Below are 19115 nucleotides of genomic sequence, written 5' to 3' on the forward strand. Positions count from 1 at the left end.
TCCATAATAGCAGACACCAAAACCATTGTCTTGTGACTTTTCAGTGGCAGATTCTACTATACCAAGGACAACATCTATTGTGCTATGTTTACTAGCACCAGCAAAGAGGCAGATTCAATATTGATCTAACAGACTTCAATGAAGAGCTGTGGAATATATCAACATCAGAAATGCATTTCACCATAAGGTGTAACCTCAAAGCTGAGGATTTTAACCATTTCCTTCATATCATGTCAAAATGTTAAATATACAAAATATAAGCCATAGTATCAAAGCTAATATATGGAAAAAGATGCCAAAATCTGGCCCAGTACTAACTGAAATAGAATTCAATATAATGAAATTCTTATCGGACTATAATTACACAAACAGATGTAATGCAATTTTCATTGCACTGCAGCAAGTGATCAAGACTTAGAATTGAATATCCAAAGATATTCAAAATTTACATACATAATATTTCAATATTTTGAAAAACGTGCAAAATTGCAAGGAAACAGAATTGGATAAGTGAGGAATGAAGGTATTGTAATAGAAAGAATAATTAGTTCAAACAAAGATAAGGAATCAGTCTGGGTGTAACTCTGTACCACTAATAACAGGATGACATTGGTGGTATTTGCCTAGAGGTGTCCAAACAATGTGCCAATGGCAGTGACTCAGCCAAGGAAGATCAGAAGACAGATTGCTGCAGCTAATGAAATTCATTGTGCTGGGCATAAGCATGGGGTTTGATGCTGGGTGGAATAAGAGAGAACTACTGTGCATTTTCTATGCTATTCCAGATTCGAGAGTGAATGATATTTAGAATTTAATTTGAAATGATGATGAACATGAAGCATTTTGTCATGATCCACCAAATCTTTCTATAATGGATCAATAATTTCTTCACGCACTTAGATTATTAGCATGCTAAACTTGCTGAAGTGTGACCTTTAGAACAAAATGCTCAGAATATAAATTTTCAAGCAGCAGTGCTGCATTTGCTGTAAAATTGCTCATGATACTTTATTACATAAATAGTAATTAGGTTAACCAGTTTTTTCAAATTTGAGTAGCAATGCACATTACAATCTTTATTCATAATCAAAAGAATTTTATCCGTACTTTGCAAATTTGTGTAGTTAAAAAGACAACATCAAAATTAGGTACAAAATAAGCTGCTTCCCACGAAAGGATTCTGAGACAAAGGATATTTCTCACATCATAATATCTTGAAGGTACTCACAAACTGGAAAAGTGCTCAGTAGCAAAGATTTTTTAAGTGCATTGAGGCTTGCCAGCATGTGTCCATTTTGGTTTTCATTTGAATGGTTTTATTATTGTAATCCCTTTAAATTAGAATAACCATTTCAATGGTTTAGGGAATCTTTTGAGAGATTAAACATATTTAGGAAGTCTAACGTGGTTGATTTAATTCATGTAAAGCAGAAAGTTGTGATCCTGCAATACAATTCATAATGTTACACAACTTGCAAAAAGAAACTTCGGTCTTTTCAAAGTAGAGGACTCATTCCTGGTGATGTAAACTGAAAGTCATCCCAAGGACGTCCAAGTGGCAGGTTTTCTTACCACTAAAACCAAGAGCCCTCAGATTTACCATTGCACCAATAACCAACTCAGGATAATGTTTAAAACCATGACACATTATTTGTGTGTTGAAATAAGATGAAAAATAAAATCAACTTACAGTTTTAGGCTTGTAAGCTCCAATCTTGAAACGGCAACAGATGACATCAACTAAAAAACCCACAAATCCATGCAGCATGCCTAAGGAGAAAATAGGTTAAGCATGTAAACAACTCACTGTACTAATACAAAAAGACTTCATTAGTACATTGACCATAACTCTGTAAAGTACTTTTCTAAACCTCAGGATCAATACATAAAATTCAATGGCACAAAAAGCTACAAGATGAATTTTAGAGCAAATAGGTTGTTCCCATGATCCAGCTATTTTCATGAATTAGTCATGAGAAATAAACAGAACTCCACTGGGTGTTTTTGCTGCTTTTCAGAAGGAAACGTTGCCAGAATAATCCAATTAAGTTTAGGAAAAAACAAAATTTAACAGCAGTTCTATGAAACCACAATCCGTTCCAGCTAAATTATGGCAATGAAATTCTGCAGAAAGCACTCAATATACTATAAAAAACAAATTTATTGGGATGTTGCTAAAGATAAATTCCCTATTTTAACTGAACTATTACCATATTTCATTAGTAAATTTCAGGGTAGCCGAATTATGTGAGATCAGCAATAATGGTTGCTACACAGTCTGGAAAAAAAAGTCCTAAAACTGTTGGCTATATTTTAGTTTTAGAAAATAAGATGAGGGCCCATGGAATTACAGGAAGGATATTGGAATGGGTGGAGCGTTGGCTGATAGGCAGAAAGCGAAGAGTGGGAATACAGGGATGCTATTCTGGTTGGTTGCCGGTTACTAGTGGTGTTCCTCAGGGGTTGGTGTTGGGGCCTCTTCTTTTTACACTGTATATTGATGATTTAGATTATGGATTAAATGTTTTTTTGGCTAAATTTGCGGATGACACCAAGATAGGTGGAGGAGCAGGAAGCGTTGAAGAAATGGAAAGGTTGCAGAGAGACTTGGTCAGTTTAGGAGAGTGGGCAAAGAAATGGCAGATGAGATACAATGTTGAGAAATGTACAGTTGTACATTTTGGAAAAAGAAACAATTGGGCAGATTATTATTTAGATGGGGAGAAAACTCAAAAATTGGAAGTGCAAAGGGACTTGGGGGTCCTAGTGCAGGATACCCTAAAGGTTAACCACCAGGTTGGATCGACAGTAAGGGAAGCGAATGCTATATTGGCATTCATTTCAAGAGGAATAGTGTATAAGAGTAAGGAGGTGTTGATGAGGCTCTATGGGGCACTGGTGAGACCCCATTTGGAATACTGTGTGCAGTATTGGGCCCCTTATTTTAGAAAGGATGTGTTGATGTTGGAGAGAGTTCAGAGAAGATTCACCAGGATGATTCCTGGAATGCAGGGACTAACATATGAGGAGTGTTTGTCGGCTCTTGGATTGTATTCATTACAGTATAGAAGAATGAGAGGGGATTTCACAGAAACATTTTGAATGTTGAAAGGGTTGGATAGAGTAGATGTGGAAAGGCTGTTTCCCTTGGTGGGTTAGTCCAGGACAAGAGGTCACAGTCTTAGAGGGTACCCATTTAAAACAGAGATGAGGAGAAATTTTTTTAGCCAGAGGGTTGTAGGTATATGGAATTTGTTGCGACATACAGCTGTGGAGGCCCAATCATTGAGGGTTTTTAAGGAGATAGACAGGTATCTAATTAGTCAGGGTGTCAAGGGATAGATAATAGGTGCAGAAGTAGACCACTCGGCCCTTCGAGCCTGCACCGCCCTTTTGAGATCATGGCTGATCAACTACTATCAATACCCAGTTCCTGCCTTGTCCCCATATCCCTTGATTCCCCTATCCATAAGATACCTATCTAGCTCCTTCTTGAAAGCATCCAGAGAATTGGCCTCCACTACCTTCCGAGGCCGTGCATTCTAGACCCCCACAACTCTCTGGGAGAAGAAGTTTTTCCTTAAATCTGTCCTAAATGACCTACCCCTTATTCTCAAACCATGCCCTCTGGAACTGGACTCTCCCAGCACCTGGAACATATCTCCTGCCTCTATCTTGTCCAATCCCTTAATAATCTTATATGTTTCAATCAGATCCCCCCTCTCAATCTCCTTAATTCCAGCGTGTACAAGCCCAGTCTCTCTAACCTCTCTGCGTAAGACAGTCCAGGCATCCCAGGAATTAACCTCGTGAATCTACGCTGCACTTCCTCTACAGCCAGGATGTCCTTCCTTAACCCTGGAGACCAAAACTGTACACAATACTCCAGGTGTGGTCTCACCGGGGCTCTGTACAAATGCAAGAGGATTTCCTTGCCCTTGTACTCAATTCCCTTTGTAATAAAGGCCAACATTCCATTAGCCTTCTTCACTGCCTGCTGCACTTGCTCATTCACCTTCAGTAACTGATGAACAAGGACTCCTAGATCTTTATATTTCTCCCTTACTTAACTCTACACCGTTCAGATAATAATCTGCCTTCCTGTTCTTACTCCCAAAGTGGATAATCTCACACTTATCACATTAAACGCCATCTGCCAAGTATCTGCCCACTCACCCAGCCCATCCAAGTCACCCTGAATTCTCCTAACATCCTCATCACATGTCACCCTGCCACCCAGCTTAGTATCATCAGCAAATTTGCTAATGTTATTTTCAATGCCTTCATCCAAATTGTTGACGTAAATGGTAAACAGCTGTGGTGCCAATACCGTGCCCTATGGCACCCCACTAGTCACCACCGGCCATTCCGAGAAACACCTGTTCACCGCTACCCTTTGCTTTCTATCTGCCAACCAGTTTTCTATCCATGTCAATGTCTTCCCCCCGATGCCCTGAGCTTTGATTTTACCCACCAATCTCCTATGTGGGACCTTACCAAATGCCTTCTGAAAATTGAGGTACACTACATCCACTGGATCTCCCTTGTCTAACTTCCTGGTTACATCCTTGAAAAACCCCAATAGATTGGTCAAGCCTGATTTTTGGTAAATCCATGCTGGCTCGGCCCAATCTTATCACTGCTATCTAGATATGCCACTATTTCATCTTTAATAATGGACTCTAGCATCTTCCCCACTACTGATGTTAGGCTGACAGGACGATAGTTCTCTGTTTTCTCCCTCCCTCCTTTCTTAAAAAGTGGGATAACATTAGCCATTCTCCAATCCTCAGGAACTGATCCTGAATCTAAGGAACATTGGAAAATGATTACCAATGCATCTGCAATTTCCAGGGCCACCTCCTTTAGTACCCTAGGATGCAGACCATCTGGACCTGGGGATTTGTCAGCCCTCAGTCCCATCAGTCTTCTCATCACCGTTTCCTTCCTAATGTCAATCTGTTTCATTTCCTCTGTTACCCTATGTCCTTGGCCCATCCATACATCTGGGAGATTGCTTTGTCTTCCTTAGTGAAAACAGATCTAAAGTACTCATTAAATTCTTCTGCCATTTCTCTGATTCCCATAACAATTTCACCCAATTCATTCTTCAAGGACCCAACATTGTTCCTAACTATCTTCTTTTTCTTCACATACCTAAAAAAGCTTTTGCTATCTTCCTTTATATTCCTGGCTAGCTTGCGTTCGTACCTCATTTTTTCTCCCCATATTGTCTTTTTAGTTAAGTTCTGTTGTTCCTTAAAAACTTCCCAATCATCCGTCCTCCCACTCACCTTAGCTCTGTCATACTTCCTTTTTTTTTAAATGCTATGCAATCTCTGACTTCCTTTGTCAACCACTGTGGCCCCTTTCCCCCCTTTGAATCCTTCCTTCTCTGGGGGATGAACTGATTTTGCACTTTGCGCATTATTCCCAAGAATACCTGCCATTGCTGTTCCACTGTCTTTTCTGCTCGGCTATCCATCCGGTCAACTTTGGCCAGCTCCTCCCTCATGGCTCCATAGTTTCCCCTGTTCAACTGCAACACTGACACCTCCGAGCTGCCCTTATCCTTCTCAAATTGCATATAAAAACTTATCATATACCTCCTAATGGCTCCTTTACTGCAAGATCGCTTCTCAAATCCTGTTCATTACATAACACTAAATCCAGAATAGTCTTGTCCCTGGTCGGCTCTCGTACAAGCTGTTCCAAGAATGCATCCCATAGGCGCTCTACAAACTCCCTATCCTGTGGTCCAGCACCAACCTGATTCTCCCAGTTCACCTGCATGCTGAAATCCCCCATAACTACTGAGACATTAACCTTTGCCACATGCCAATGTTAACTCCCTATTCAACTTGCAACCAATATCCATGCTACTGTTTGGTGGCCTGTAGACAACACTCATTTGGGTCCTTTTGCCCTTACTGTTCCTCAGTTCTACCAACACAAGACTCTACTTCTCCTGACCCTATGTCCCCCCTTGCAAAGGTCTGAATCTCACTCCTCACCAACAGGGCCACCCCACCTCCTCTGCCCACATTTCTGTACCTACGATAGCACGTATACCCTTCTACATTCATTTCCCAGGTCTGATCTCCCTGCAGCCATGTCTCCGTTATCCTAACAACATCATAGTTACCCATTCGCACCTGGGCTTCAAGCTCATCCGCCTTATTTCTGACACTTCGTGCATTCAGATATAGAATTTTTAGCCCATTTCTCCTCTCTCTGTTTGAATCACTCCCTATTGTGCTTAACCCAGCTCCCCGAACTCCCATCGGGCTATACACCCCTAGAATTTAATTGTCCTTCTTAAATTTACTTATTCTTTCAACACATTTAACTCCATGTTCCGTCAGACCATCCCTCTGTACGTGTCCTCCTTATCACCTGTTCAGCCTCACCTTTCTCTACTACACACTTAATATTCCGGAACCGTGTAGTCCCCACCTGTCCTTTATTCTTCATCTTGCTATCCTTTCTCACATTCTGGTTCCCCGCCCCCTGCAAATTTAGTTTAAACCCCCCCAAGAAGCACTAGCAAACTTCCCTGCAAGAATGTTAGTAACGCTCCAGTTCAGGTGTAAACCGTCCCTTCGTAACAGATCCCACCTTCCCTGGAACAAAGCCCAATTATCTACAAACCTGAAGCCCTCCCTCCTGCATCATCCTCTCAGCCACATATTAATCTTTATAATCTTTCCGTTCCTTGCACGTGGCACAGGTAGCAATCCTGTTACCCTGGAGGTCCTGCTCTTCAGCTTCGCACCTAACTCCCTGAACTCCCTACACAGGACCCCCTCACTCATCCTACCCACGTCATTGGTCCCTACATGGACCACAACATCTGCATTCTTGCCCTCCCTCTGAAGAATAACCTGCACCCGATCTGAGATGTTTCGGACCCCGGCACCAGGGAAGCAACATACCATCCGAGACTCCCGATCTGACCCACAAAATCTCCTATCCGCCCCCCCCCCGACTATAGAATCCCCTAAAAATACCGCTCTCTTCTCTTCCCTCCTCCCCTTCCTAGTCGAGGGTCCAACCTCAGTGCCAGAGACAGGACCACTGCAGCTTGTTCCTGGTAGGTCATCCCTACCAACAGTATCCAAAACGGTATACTTATTGTTGATGGGAACGGCCACAAGGGTGCTCTTCTCTCTCTGTCTGCTCCCCCTGCCTCTCTTGACTGTCACCCATTTGCCTACCTCCTGTCTTTTCGGTGTGACTACCTCCCAATAACTCTTATCTATCTCTGCCTCTGCCTCCCGAATGATCCGTAGTTCATCCAACTCCTGCTCCAATTCCCTAACTCGGTCTGATAGGAGCTGCAGCTGGATGCACCTATTGCAGGTGTGGTCATCAGGGACAACTGTGTTGACCCTGACCTCCCACATACTGCATACGGAGCATACCACTGCTCTGTCTCCCCCATTACCTGATCCCAGATTTGTCAGAATAAATGAAATGCAGGCTTCTTGCCGAAGCCCGCTGAGCCAAAGCCCAGCACTCTGCTCCTGCGCACTCCGCTGCTTGCTCCTGAAAGTGGGCCGGTTTTTAAAGCCCGCGCTTGCCGCTGATGTCACCCGCGCTTGCGCTTGGGAAAAAAGCCGGAAATTGGAACTAGATGGGAGAATAGTTTAGATCATGGTGGAGTGGCGGAGCAGACTACATGGGCCGAATGGCCTACTCCTGCTCCTTTGTCTTCTGATCTTGTGAAAACAGAAATTGTGTTTTTTCATAATTAGGTTTTATGAAACGTTTAATTTCTTTCCAATTCAACAAAATAGATCTTCTAGCCATTAATGTAAGAAATGCAATCACCCGACAAGCAGAAGAAGATAAATAAATTGACTCCATCACTGGTAAACCAAAGATTGCAGTAATAGGATGAGGTTGCAAATCAATGTTCAATACTGTGGAAATAATATCGAAAATGTCTTTCCAATATTTTTTCAAAAGCAGACATGACCAAAACATATGAGTTAAAGAAGCTATCTCAGAATGACATCTGTCACATATAGGATTTATATGGGAATAAAAACGAGCCAATTTATCCTTGGACATATGAGCCCTGTGCACAACTTTAAACTGTATGAAAGAATGTTCAGCACATACAGAGGATAAATTATCTAATTGAAGAATTTTATCCCAATTCTCAATAGGGATAGTAAAGTTAAGTTCTCTTTCTCAATAATTTTTAATCTTATAAAAGGCCTCTGAACGTATTTTCATAATTATATTGTAAACATTTGATATTACACCTTTCTGAAAAGGATTTAGTTCTAACAATTTCTCCAAAATACCCGAAGAATCTAGATTTGGAAAGGTAGGAAGTACAGTGTTTAAAAAGTCCCTACCATATTTCATTGGTTTTCTCTAACTATGTTATGTCTAAATTTGGAAAAAATTAGACGCGTCATATATGACCCTTCTATTAAATTTGAAAAGACTTGGAGGCCATTTATTCAATATTTTCACATGATGTAATTTGACCCTGTTCCAATCCTATTTGTTTTTCCGGTTTTGATTATATATATGTTGAGAGGATCAGAGTTGGGGACACTGATGATGCTTTGTCTTTTTTGGATACTACAAACAGCCCATTTTTTCTTTCTTTCCCTTTTTTCCTTATTTTTTCTTTATTAGTTAGTGGTTAGTTTGTTAGATTAGTTTTTCTTAGGGTAATGATATATTTTTTCCCCTTTTTCTCTTTTTCTGTTTTTTTTCAACATAATATACCTAGTTTTTTTTGTTTCATTTAAATGATAGTTGTATCATTCATGATTTGGGAAGACTTAACTATACTGTACTTGTTGCTTGTGTATCCTTTTATGTTTATTTTAATTTTGTAATCCCAATAACTATGTATTAATCTTATCATGTTGATATTAATAAAAAGATTGAAAAAGAAAGGGTTTATGAAACGTGATGGTACTGTGGTGAGGGGGTTAAGAGAGGAAGATGAAGCAGACAAGGGCATCAGATGAATAGTCATTATTTGACAGCTAGCATCATCAACAAGCAATACTGGGCCAAGCTTAATCAGTATAAAGCTTCTGATCCATGTCAAAAATCTGCCTTCTGTTTAAAGCAAACAGAATAGTTTGCTGTCATTGCATAAATTTCTCATTTTTAAAACCTTGATATACCTTTCCTTACCATTCATTCATCAAGTACTTCAACAAATACAGTTGGAAATTTGCTTGGATTTTGAACATACTGTGACCACATATTCAATTAAAAAAAAGCTGCAAAAGATCTGTTAAATCCTTCTATTAAAAATGATTTCATTTGAACTATATAATAATTTAGTTTCTTCCAATACCTTGAACTCTGCACAGCACTGATATGTATAGAACTCTTGGCCCTCCTGTCTAAATATTCAATAATAAAGACATCCACCTGGGTTGTGTGTTGTCAACAATCTGGTGCGAATACCTGACCTCCAAGGGCACTTCCACAACAAAGAGGGTGCCTGCTCTGTCGGGTGGAGTAATGCAGTCACTAAGCATTGAGAGTAGGGCTATCTTCTGGTTGCCTGGCATTTCTCATCATCTCTTATTGGATGCTTTGGAAGCTACAGACTTCTTTCTCCATTCAGTTGCACATCTCTCCCGATCCTAGATATTTCTCTGAAATCAACAAGTGGAGCAGATGCTGCCAATCCCAGCAAAGGTTTGCATGCACCATGATCATCCAAGCTGACCATTACCTGTCCTCACAGGCAGCCACTTAAAACTGCACCACGGGAAATTAATCGCTGTGAGAGCAGGGCGTAATGCCGGTTCCTAATGCCGCCAGCAACGTGTCTCTGCATGTGATATCATGGCCTCCTCTAGACTCACTTCCATTCATGCTGATTCCTGGGAAAGTGTTCTGGCTACAAAGTAAGGTACCAATTTCAGCTTTTAGAATGAGTTAGATCTTTTTTTCTAGTTCCATAGCTTTACTTTTATTTTCAGTGACCAATACTTATTCTGTTTCCTTCTTCCTGAGAATAACTAGATAATGACAATCTGTTTCTTAAAAGGAGACAGATCTTTAGCTCTTTCAGATGAATTGGATTTTAAAAACTAAAGCAAAGGTTAGATGTTGAAACAGCAGCTGAAGAGGAACCAAAACGTTTGATTAAATTATAGTGCATCATGTGAGTCTTACTGACACTTAACTGTCCATTCCTCTAACTGAATTACTGCCTGCTTGATGGCAGTGCACCTATAACGTCATTAAGCATGGCGCTAAAATGACTCAAACCAGCAGCAACAAAGGAATAGTTAGAATATTCAAGTCAGTTCAGTTTGCAGTTTGGAAGAGAACAAGGAGGCTGAGGTGTCCCTTGCCACTTTTGCATTACCAGATGGGGGAGATTATGCAATTGATAAGTGTCACAAAAGTTGCTTCAAGATCATTACAAGCAAAATGTGGACCAATGACTGAGGGAATCTAATTAAACAAACTATTTGTCCTGGCTAATGAGCTTCTTTAAGAATCCAATTGTAGTAATGTTGAATGTTACTACAATTGGATCAATCCAGGCAAAGAGAGGGTATTCCATTCCACTTCAGAATTCTGAATTGCAGATGCTAGACAGCTTTAGTGAAAACCAGACAGGAGATAACCACCTCAAAATATCCAGCCACTGGTCTGTTCAGTCAGTCATTGGAGAAACTATTTAGTTTTTGGGTAATGTTGATTCCCCCCCCCCCACCGCCGCAAATTGGTAATTCCTTTCAAATGAAAGCATAGGTGGTAAAACTCTTATTTGTTATTGCTGGTCAATGATAGTGGAGGGTCACAAATACAATCTAACAATTATCTGTGCAGGACTTGCAGTGTGCCAGCACAGGCTGCCTTCATACAAACCATGCATAAGGTAAAAATCCTTCTTCTGAATTGTACTGACAAAGCAGCTAAGCAACTCTGGCAGTAACATCCTGTGATATAGATGACAGCCATCTAAGGGACCACATCAGTGTTGCATTCTGCCAGGCATGGACATAACCATTTGAGAAGTTTTCTTAGATACTATGAGACAGAGAATTGTTGTTGGAGCCATTTGAAAATTGAATGGAGCCATTTGAAAAGTCTCATCGGGAGTGAGTTTTATTTGAGCTAATATAAATAAAGGAGGTGTAAGGGGAGCAGTCATTGTTGGGAGTGGGCCATTGTTACAAGTGGGAGGGTTTGGCAAGAACAGGTGGTGGTTCCAAGCAAATTTTTTTCTTTGTCTATCACAGGGGTCACCAACTGCACCGCAGACTAGTTTAATATTGACAATATTCTTGCAGACTGGCCGACCGGGCAGGTGTTAATCACGACTGGAATATGGGTGATAAGTCAACTATAAGTCACTTATAAATGGCTAATACACTCAATTTCATTTCTAAAAGGGTTTATCTAATGAATTTAATATTAAACACACAGTGCATATTTTCCTCACATGAATATAGTGATAAGTCAATTACAACTCACTTATAAATCAATAGCATCGTAACATATTAAGTAATGATTGGATATTAAATGCAGCACATATTTTCCACATATGAACATATAAAATCATTGCAGCACACCAGTGAGAGGACAAGGTAAGGGCTGGACGTCCCCGTGCCGGGGCCGCGGTGGCTGCAGTCCAGAGAGAGCGACCGACCGAGCAAGGAGAGCGACAGGGTGCATGCCCACCCCCCCCTGTAGGTAGGTAGGACCTATCAGCTGATGAAAGTTTGGCTCGAGGGATGACTTTCAGTAGATCGCAGCGAGGTAGCTGCTCTGCTACTTACAAAATCCTGAGCCTGAATTAGGTCGTCTGCAAATATTTTAGTACCGGGTTCCCCATGAGCATTCGGTGTGCTAAACAGGTTTAGAGGCGGCGCCCATCTGTCCACGCTCCAGGCCAGTGGCAATGGCACTTCTCGCCAGCCGCACAAGGCGGCCGGTTACCCAAGGCCAACCAGTGATCCCCCGCGCGAGGATGTCCCTGCGTTTAGGTGACTGATGACCTTGCTTGCGTGCGTTCAAATTTAACAGTGGGCATGAAAGGGAATGAGGAAAGGTGCAGCTGACTCTTATCATTTCATATCGACAAATCATATAATTTCCTCACGGCCTGGTACCGGTCCGCGGCCCAGTGGTTGGAGACCACCGGTCTATCAGCTAGTGCACTGAGACTAGGCCCAGAGTTAGTGGTATTCAATTTATGTGAGATGTGGGAACTCTGGGAGACCTCAAGTCTCCCTGAAAACTACATCTGCATCAAGTGCATTGAGTTGCAGCTCCTTACAGACTGTGGTAAGGAACTGGAGCTGCAGTTCAACTGCTTTTGGCTCAGACAGGAGAATGAGGTGATAGATTGGAGCTCCAGGGAGGTATTCATCCACAAGTTGCAAAAGACAGGTACCTAGGTGACTGTCAAGATGAGGAAAGGGGAATAGGCAGCTACTGTAGAGTTCCTCAGTGGCTGTTTCCCTGAATAATAAGTATACTATTTTGGATACTGCTGGAGGCGATTACCTGTCAGGGGAAATCACAGTGACCTGTGTGTCTGATTCTGTGGCTCAGAAGGGAAGTGGGGAGAAGAGAAATGCAGTAGTGACAGGGAATTCCATAGTTAGGAGCAGATAGATGATTCTGTGGATGTGAAAAAGAAACCTGGATGGTATTTTGTCTCCCAGGTGCCAGGGTCAGAGAAGTGTTGGATCAGGGCCACAGCACTCTAAAGAGGGAGGGCGAGCAACTACATATCATAATACATACTGGTACCAATGGCACAAGTAGGAAAACGAAGGAGGCCCTGAAGAAAGAATATAGGGAGTTAGCAGGACCACCAGGATAATATCTGGATTATTGCCTGCGCCATGTGCCAGTGAGGGCAAGAACGGGATGATCTGGCAGATGGTTATGTGGCTAAGGAATTGGTGCAGGGAGCAGTTGCAGATTTCTGGATCATTGGGGTTTCTTCTGGGAAAGCTATGACCTGTTACATCTGAACCCAAGGGGGACCCAACATCCTTGTAAGAAGGTTAGAGCTGTTAGGAGGGTTTAAACTACTATGACATGGACATAGGAACCAAATGATAGGACTGAGGATAGGCAGTTAGTATACAAGTAGATGCAGTGTGTAATGTGACTGAAGAATGACAGGCAAATGATAGGAAAATATTGGGAGTCAGTAAGATGAGTTGAAAAGTAATATGGGGGTAAAAATCAAAAAGGGTGATGAATATAGGGTTGAAGGTGTTATATTTGAATACATGCAGTTAGATTGGAAAGTGTGATGTTATGGGCATCACTGAGTCAGAGCTGAAAGAAGATAACTTAACATTCAAGGATACATACTGTACCAAAAGAACAGGTAGGTAGGCAGAGGGGATGGTGTGGCTCTGTTGCTGAAAAATGAAGTAAAATCTTTAGAAAAAGGTGACATAGGATCGGAAGATGTAGAATCCTTGTGGGAAGAGTTAAAAAAACTACAAAAGGACCCTGATGGGAGTTATATCCAGGCCTCTGAATAGTAGCCAGGATGTGAGTTACAAATTACAATGGGGGATAGAAAATGCATGTACAGAAAGAAAATGTTGCAATAGTGATAAGGGATTTCAATATGCAAGAAGATTGGGAAAAACGGGTTGGTGCTGGATCTCAAGAGGAAAGTAGTATGATGCTTGAGATAGCTTGCGGTTGAGACCACTACAGGAAAGGCAATTGAGTTGGGTTTTGTGTAACAAAGCAGATTTGATTAGGGAGTACAAGGTAGAGGAACCCTTAGGAGGCAGAGATCACAAAATGACAGAGTTCACCCTGTAACTTGAGAGGGAGAAGATGAAGTCAGATATATCAGTATTGAAGTGGAGAAAAGGGAATTACAAAGGAGCTGGCCCAAGTTGATTGTAATGGACATTAGCAGGGATGATGGCAGAACAGCAATAGCTGGAGTTTCTGGGGTCAATTTGGAAGGTGCAGGATAGATACATCCCAAAGATGAAGAAGTATTCTAAGGGGAGGATGAGGCAACCATGGCTGACAAGGGAAGTTAAAGACAGCAGAAAAGGAAAAGAAAGAGCATATAATAGCAAACAAAAAGTCATAAGGAGAGAAAAGATTAAATATGAAAGTAAACTATCCAATAACATAAAAAGTGGATACAAAAAGTTTTCTTTCCCCAGATATACAAATAGTATAAGAGAGGTGAGAGTGGATATCAGATCTCTGGAAAATGAAGCTAGAGAGGTAGTAATGGGGTAGAAGAAAATGGTAGATGAACTTAATATTTTGTGACAGTCTTCAATTTGAAAGACATGAGCAGTGTGCCTGAAAATCGAGAGTTGGGGCAGAAGTGAGTGAAGTTCCTATTGCTAAAGGACAATTCCTATTGCTTGGAAAGCTGGAAGGTCTGAAGATAGACAAGGCACCTGGACTAGATGGACTACACCCAAGGGTTCTGAAAGAGGTAGCTGAAGAAATCTGTTCAGGCATTAGTAATGGTCTTTCAAGAATCACAGGATTCTAGAATGGTTCTGGAGGACTAGACAATTGCAAATGTCATTCCACTTTTTAAGAATGGAGGGAGGCAGAAGAAAGGCTATTAAAGGCCAATTACTCTGACTTCTGTGCTGGGAACACGCTGGAGTCAATTATTAAGAATGAGCTTTTGGGGTGCTTGGAGGTACATGATAAAATAGGCCAAAGTCAGTATGGTTTTCTTAAGGGAAAATCTTACCAGACACAGCTGCTGGAATTCTTTGAGGAAATAACAGGCAAGATAGACAAAGAAAAATAAGTGTATATTGTTTACTTGGATTTTCAGAAGGCCTTTGACAAGGTATTGCACATGAGTCTGCTAAATGAGAGCCTATTATATTACCGGAAAGACACTAGCATGGATAGAAGATTGCCTGACTGGCAAGAGGCAGTGAGTGGGAATAACAGGGACCTTTTCTGGTTGGCTGCCAGTGGCTAGTGGAGTTTTGCAGGGATCAGTATTGAGACTGCTTCTTTTTTCATTATATCAGAGTGAGTTGGATGATGCAATTGATGGCTTTGTAGCCAAGTTTGCGGCTGATGCAAAGATAGGTGGAAGGACAAGTATAATGTTCAAGAAGCAGGGAGTTTGCAGAAGGACTTAGATTGCGAGACAGTAGAGGGAAGTGTATGATTATGCACTTGGTAGAAGAATTAAAGGGGTGGTCTATTTTTTTAAATGGGAGAAAACTCAAAATTCAGAGCTACAAAGGGATTCAGGCAGGATTCCCTGAAGGTTAACTTGTAGATTTAGTTGGTGGTTTAAAATAAAAGGCAAATGCAATGTCAACAAGCATACAAGAGCAAGTATGTATTACTGACACTTTTTAAGGCATTGGTCAGACTGCACGGAGTACTGTGAGCAGCTTTGGGCCCTTTATCTAAGAAAAGATGTGCTCGAATTGGAGAGGGTTCAGAGAAGGAATGATTCTGGGAATGAAAGGGTTAACACCGGAGCATTTGATGGCTCTGCCCTATACTCGCTGGAATTTACAAGAATGGGGGGGGGGGGTGGATTTCACTGAAATCTATGGAACATTGAAAAGTCTACATGGAGTGCATATGCAGAGGATGCTTCCTATAGTGAGAGTCCAAGACCAGAGGGCACAGCCTCAGAATAGAGGGACATCAACTTGGAAATAGAGATGAGGAGGAATTTTTCTAGCCAAATGGTAGCGAATCTGTGGAATTCATTCCCACAGACAGTTGTGGAGGCCAAGTCACTGATGTCCTCTGGAAGAGGAGAAAATCAAGAAAAATAATTCACTTGGAACAGCTGGTCAAGCTTAGCCTTGAACACTTCACTCTGCATGGTGAATAGTGGGAAAGTCATAGAGCCTAGAGTTGCTGAGAAGTTATACATTGGCTTCTTGGTTTTATTAACTACAAAAGTTGTTATTTTAAATTTCAAATGACTATTATGCTTCGAGCCATTAAATCTTTTTCTGCAATGCCAGGGCATTAAGTAACTGAAATCTCAATTTCAGTCACCATTCCTGTTACTTAAACAAAACGAAACTAAAGCACTTGCCTGTTGTTGAGAAGATTCCTCCTATGATTCCACACAATCTTACTAAGAATTGCCCTAAAGGCATGTGCTGCTCAGTCACAGTAACCATCAAGGAGCTAATATCATATTTTATGAAAATACCCGAAACTCCATGGCTGCCTGCTGCATGGTTAATCACTCGCTCCTAGAAACAAAAACAGAACAGTTAATAAAAGACATTTAGTGTGTTACTCCTCTCAGTGTAATTAACACATTTTCAATATTTTAAAATAATCACTTCAATTTATGTTCAACAAAATCCATCATCATTTTTGTACAAAACTCTGATTAAAACCCAAGAAAGCTGCTACCCCAACTTGGCAGTCACACAGAGACAGTCCCAGATCTCAGTACCGCATAAATGCTCAAGTTTCATATAGAAATTATGTTGAAGTATCATTATCAACTTTATGCTACATTAAAAAACATGACAACTGCTTATCTCAATCTAATTATCTCTGCACTGGCCCGAAGATAAAATGCCAAAGGCTCATAGACAATGTGTTCACTTGAACGAAATAACAGATCACTATAAAAAATTATAGTTGAGTAACTTTTCATTCAGCTTCATTTAACATAATAGAAATACTTTTTGAATAAAATGCAAATGGCTATTTCACAGTTGTTTTGCTTCACTCTCGAAATTTGACATAGAAACATAGAAAATAGGTGCAGGAGTAGGCCATTCAGCCCTTCAAGTCTGCACCGCCATTCAGTATGATCATGGCTGATCGTCCAACTCAGAACCCTGTACCTGCTTTCTCTCCATACCCCCGATCCCTTTAGCTACAAGGGCCATATCTAACTTCCTCTTAAATATAGCCAATGAACCGGCCTCAACTGTTTCCTGTGGCAGAGAATTCCACAGATTCACCCACCGCTCTCTGTGTGAAGAAGTTTTTCCTCATCTCGGTCCTAAAAGGCTTCCCCTTTATCCTTAAACTGTGACCCCTCATTCTCGACTTCCCCAACATCGGAAACAATCTTCCTGCATCTAGCCTGTCCAATCCCTTTAGAATTTTATACGTTTCAATAAGATCCCTCCTCAATCTCCTAAATTCCAGTGAGTATAAGCCTAGTCGATCCAGACTTTCTTCATATGAAAGTCCTGCCATCCCAGGAATCAATCTGGTGAACCTTCTCTGTACTCCCTCTATGGCAAGAATGTCTTTCCTCAGATTAGGGGACCAAAACTGCACACAATATTCTAGGTGCGGTCTCACCAAGGCCTTGTACAACTGCAGTAGAACCTCCCTGCTCCTGTACTCAAATCCTTTTCCTATGAATGCCAACATACCATTTGCCTTTTTCACCGCCTGCTGTACCTGCATGCCCACCTTCAATGACTGGTGTACAATGACACCCAGGTTTCGTTGCATCTCCCCTTTTCCTAATTGGCCACCGTTCAGATAATAATCTGTGTTCCTGTTCTTGCAACCAAAGTGGATAACCTCACATTTATCCACATTAAATTGCATCTGCCATGAATTTGCCCACTCACCTAACCTATCCAAGTCAATAGACAATAGGTGCAGAAGTAGACCATTCGGCCCTTCGAGCCTGCACCACCTTTCTGAGGTCATGGCTGATCATCTACTATCAATACCCGGTTCCTGCCTTGTCCCCATATCCCTTGATTCCCCTATCCATAAGATACCTATCTAGCTCCTTCTTGAAAGCATTCAGAGAATTGGCCTCCACTGCCTTCCGAGGCAGTGCATTCCAGACCCCTACAACTCTCTGGGAGAAGTAGTTTTTCCTTAACTCTGTCCTAAATGACCTACCCCTTATTCTCAAACCATGCCCTCTGGTACTGGACTCTCCCAGCATCTGGAATATATTTCCTGCATCCTCTTAGCATCCTCCTCACAGCTAACACCGCCGCCCAGCTTCGAGTCATCCGCAAACTTGGAGATGCTGCACTTAATTCCCTCATCTAAATCATTAATATATATTGTAAACAACTGGGGTCCCAGCACTGAGCCTTGCGGTACCCCACTAGTCACTGCCTGCCATTCTGAAAAGGTCCCATTTACTCCCACTCTTTGCTTCCTGTCTGCCAAGCAATTCTCTATCCACATCAATACCATACCCCCAATACCATGTGCTTTAAGTTTGCACACTAATCTCCTGTGTGGGACCTTGTCAAAAGCCTTTTGAAAATCTAAATATACCACATCTACTGGCTCTCCCCTATCCACTCTACTAGTTATATCTTCAAAAAATTCTATAAGATTCGTCAGACATGATTTTCCTTTTACAAATCCATGCTGACTTTGTCCGATGATTTCGCCTCTTTCCAAATGTGCTGTTACCATATCTTTGATAACCGACTCTAGCATTTTCCCCACCACTGATGTCAGACTAACCAGTCTATAATTCCCCAGTTTTTCTCTCCCTCCTTTTTTTAAAAAGTGGGGTTACATTAGCCACCCTCCAATCCTCAGGAACTAATCCAGAATCTAAGGAGTTTTGAAAAATTATCACTAATGCATCCACTATTTCTTGGGCTACTTCCTTAAGCACCCTGGGATGCAGACCATCTGGCCCTGGGGATTTATCTGCCTTTAATCCCTTCAATTTACCTAACACCACTTCCCCACTAACATGTATTTCCCTCAGTTCCTCCATCTCACTAGACCCTCGGTCCCTTACTATTTCCGGAAGATTATTTATGTCCTCCTTAGTGAAGACAGAACCAAAGTAGTTATTCAATTGGTCTGCCATGTCTTTGTTCCCTATGATCAATTCACCTGTTTCTGACTGTAAAGGACCTACATTTGTCTTGACCAATCTTTTTCTTTTCACATATCTATAAAAGCTTTTATGTTCCCTGCCAGCTTTCTCTCAATCTTTTTTCCCTTTCCTAATTAAGCCCTTTGTCCTCCTCTGCCGGTCTCTGAATCTCTCCCAGTCCTCAGGTGTGCCGCATTTTTTTGCTAATTTATGTGTTTCTTCTTTGGACTTGATACTATCCCTAATTTCCCTTGTCAGCCATGCGTGTACTACCTTCCCTGGTTTATTCTTTTGCCAAACTGGG

At 41.4% G+C, this 19115-nt stretch overlaps 1 protein-coding gene across 1 annotated transcript in view; it reads right to left on the reverse strand.

The window, feature by feature from the left end:
* ergic2 (ERGIC and golgi 2) overlaps positions 1 to 19115 on the reverse strand; it is a 56818-nt gene that overhangs the window by 1149 nt on the left and 36554 nt on the right. Inside the window, exons 12-13 of the mRNA XM_059978239.1 lie at positions 16058 to 16220; positions 1691 to 1770 (exon numbers count right to left, since the gene is read on the reverse strand). Coding sequence (XP_059834222.1) covers positions 1691 to 1770; positions 16058 to 16220 — 243 coding nt within the window. The remainder of the gene's footprint in view (positions 1 to 1690; positions 1771 to 16057; positions 16221 to 19115) is intronic.

The sequence above is a fragment of the Hypanus sabinus genome, chromosome 8 (assembly GCF_030144855.1).
Source record: "Hypanus sabinus isolate sHypSab1 chromosome 8, sHypSab1.hap1, whole genome shotgun sequence".
Classification (NCBI taxonomy): domain Eukaryota; kingdom Metazoa; phylum Chordata; class Chondrichthyes; order Myliobatiformes; family Dasyatidae; genus Hypanus; species Hypanus sabinus.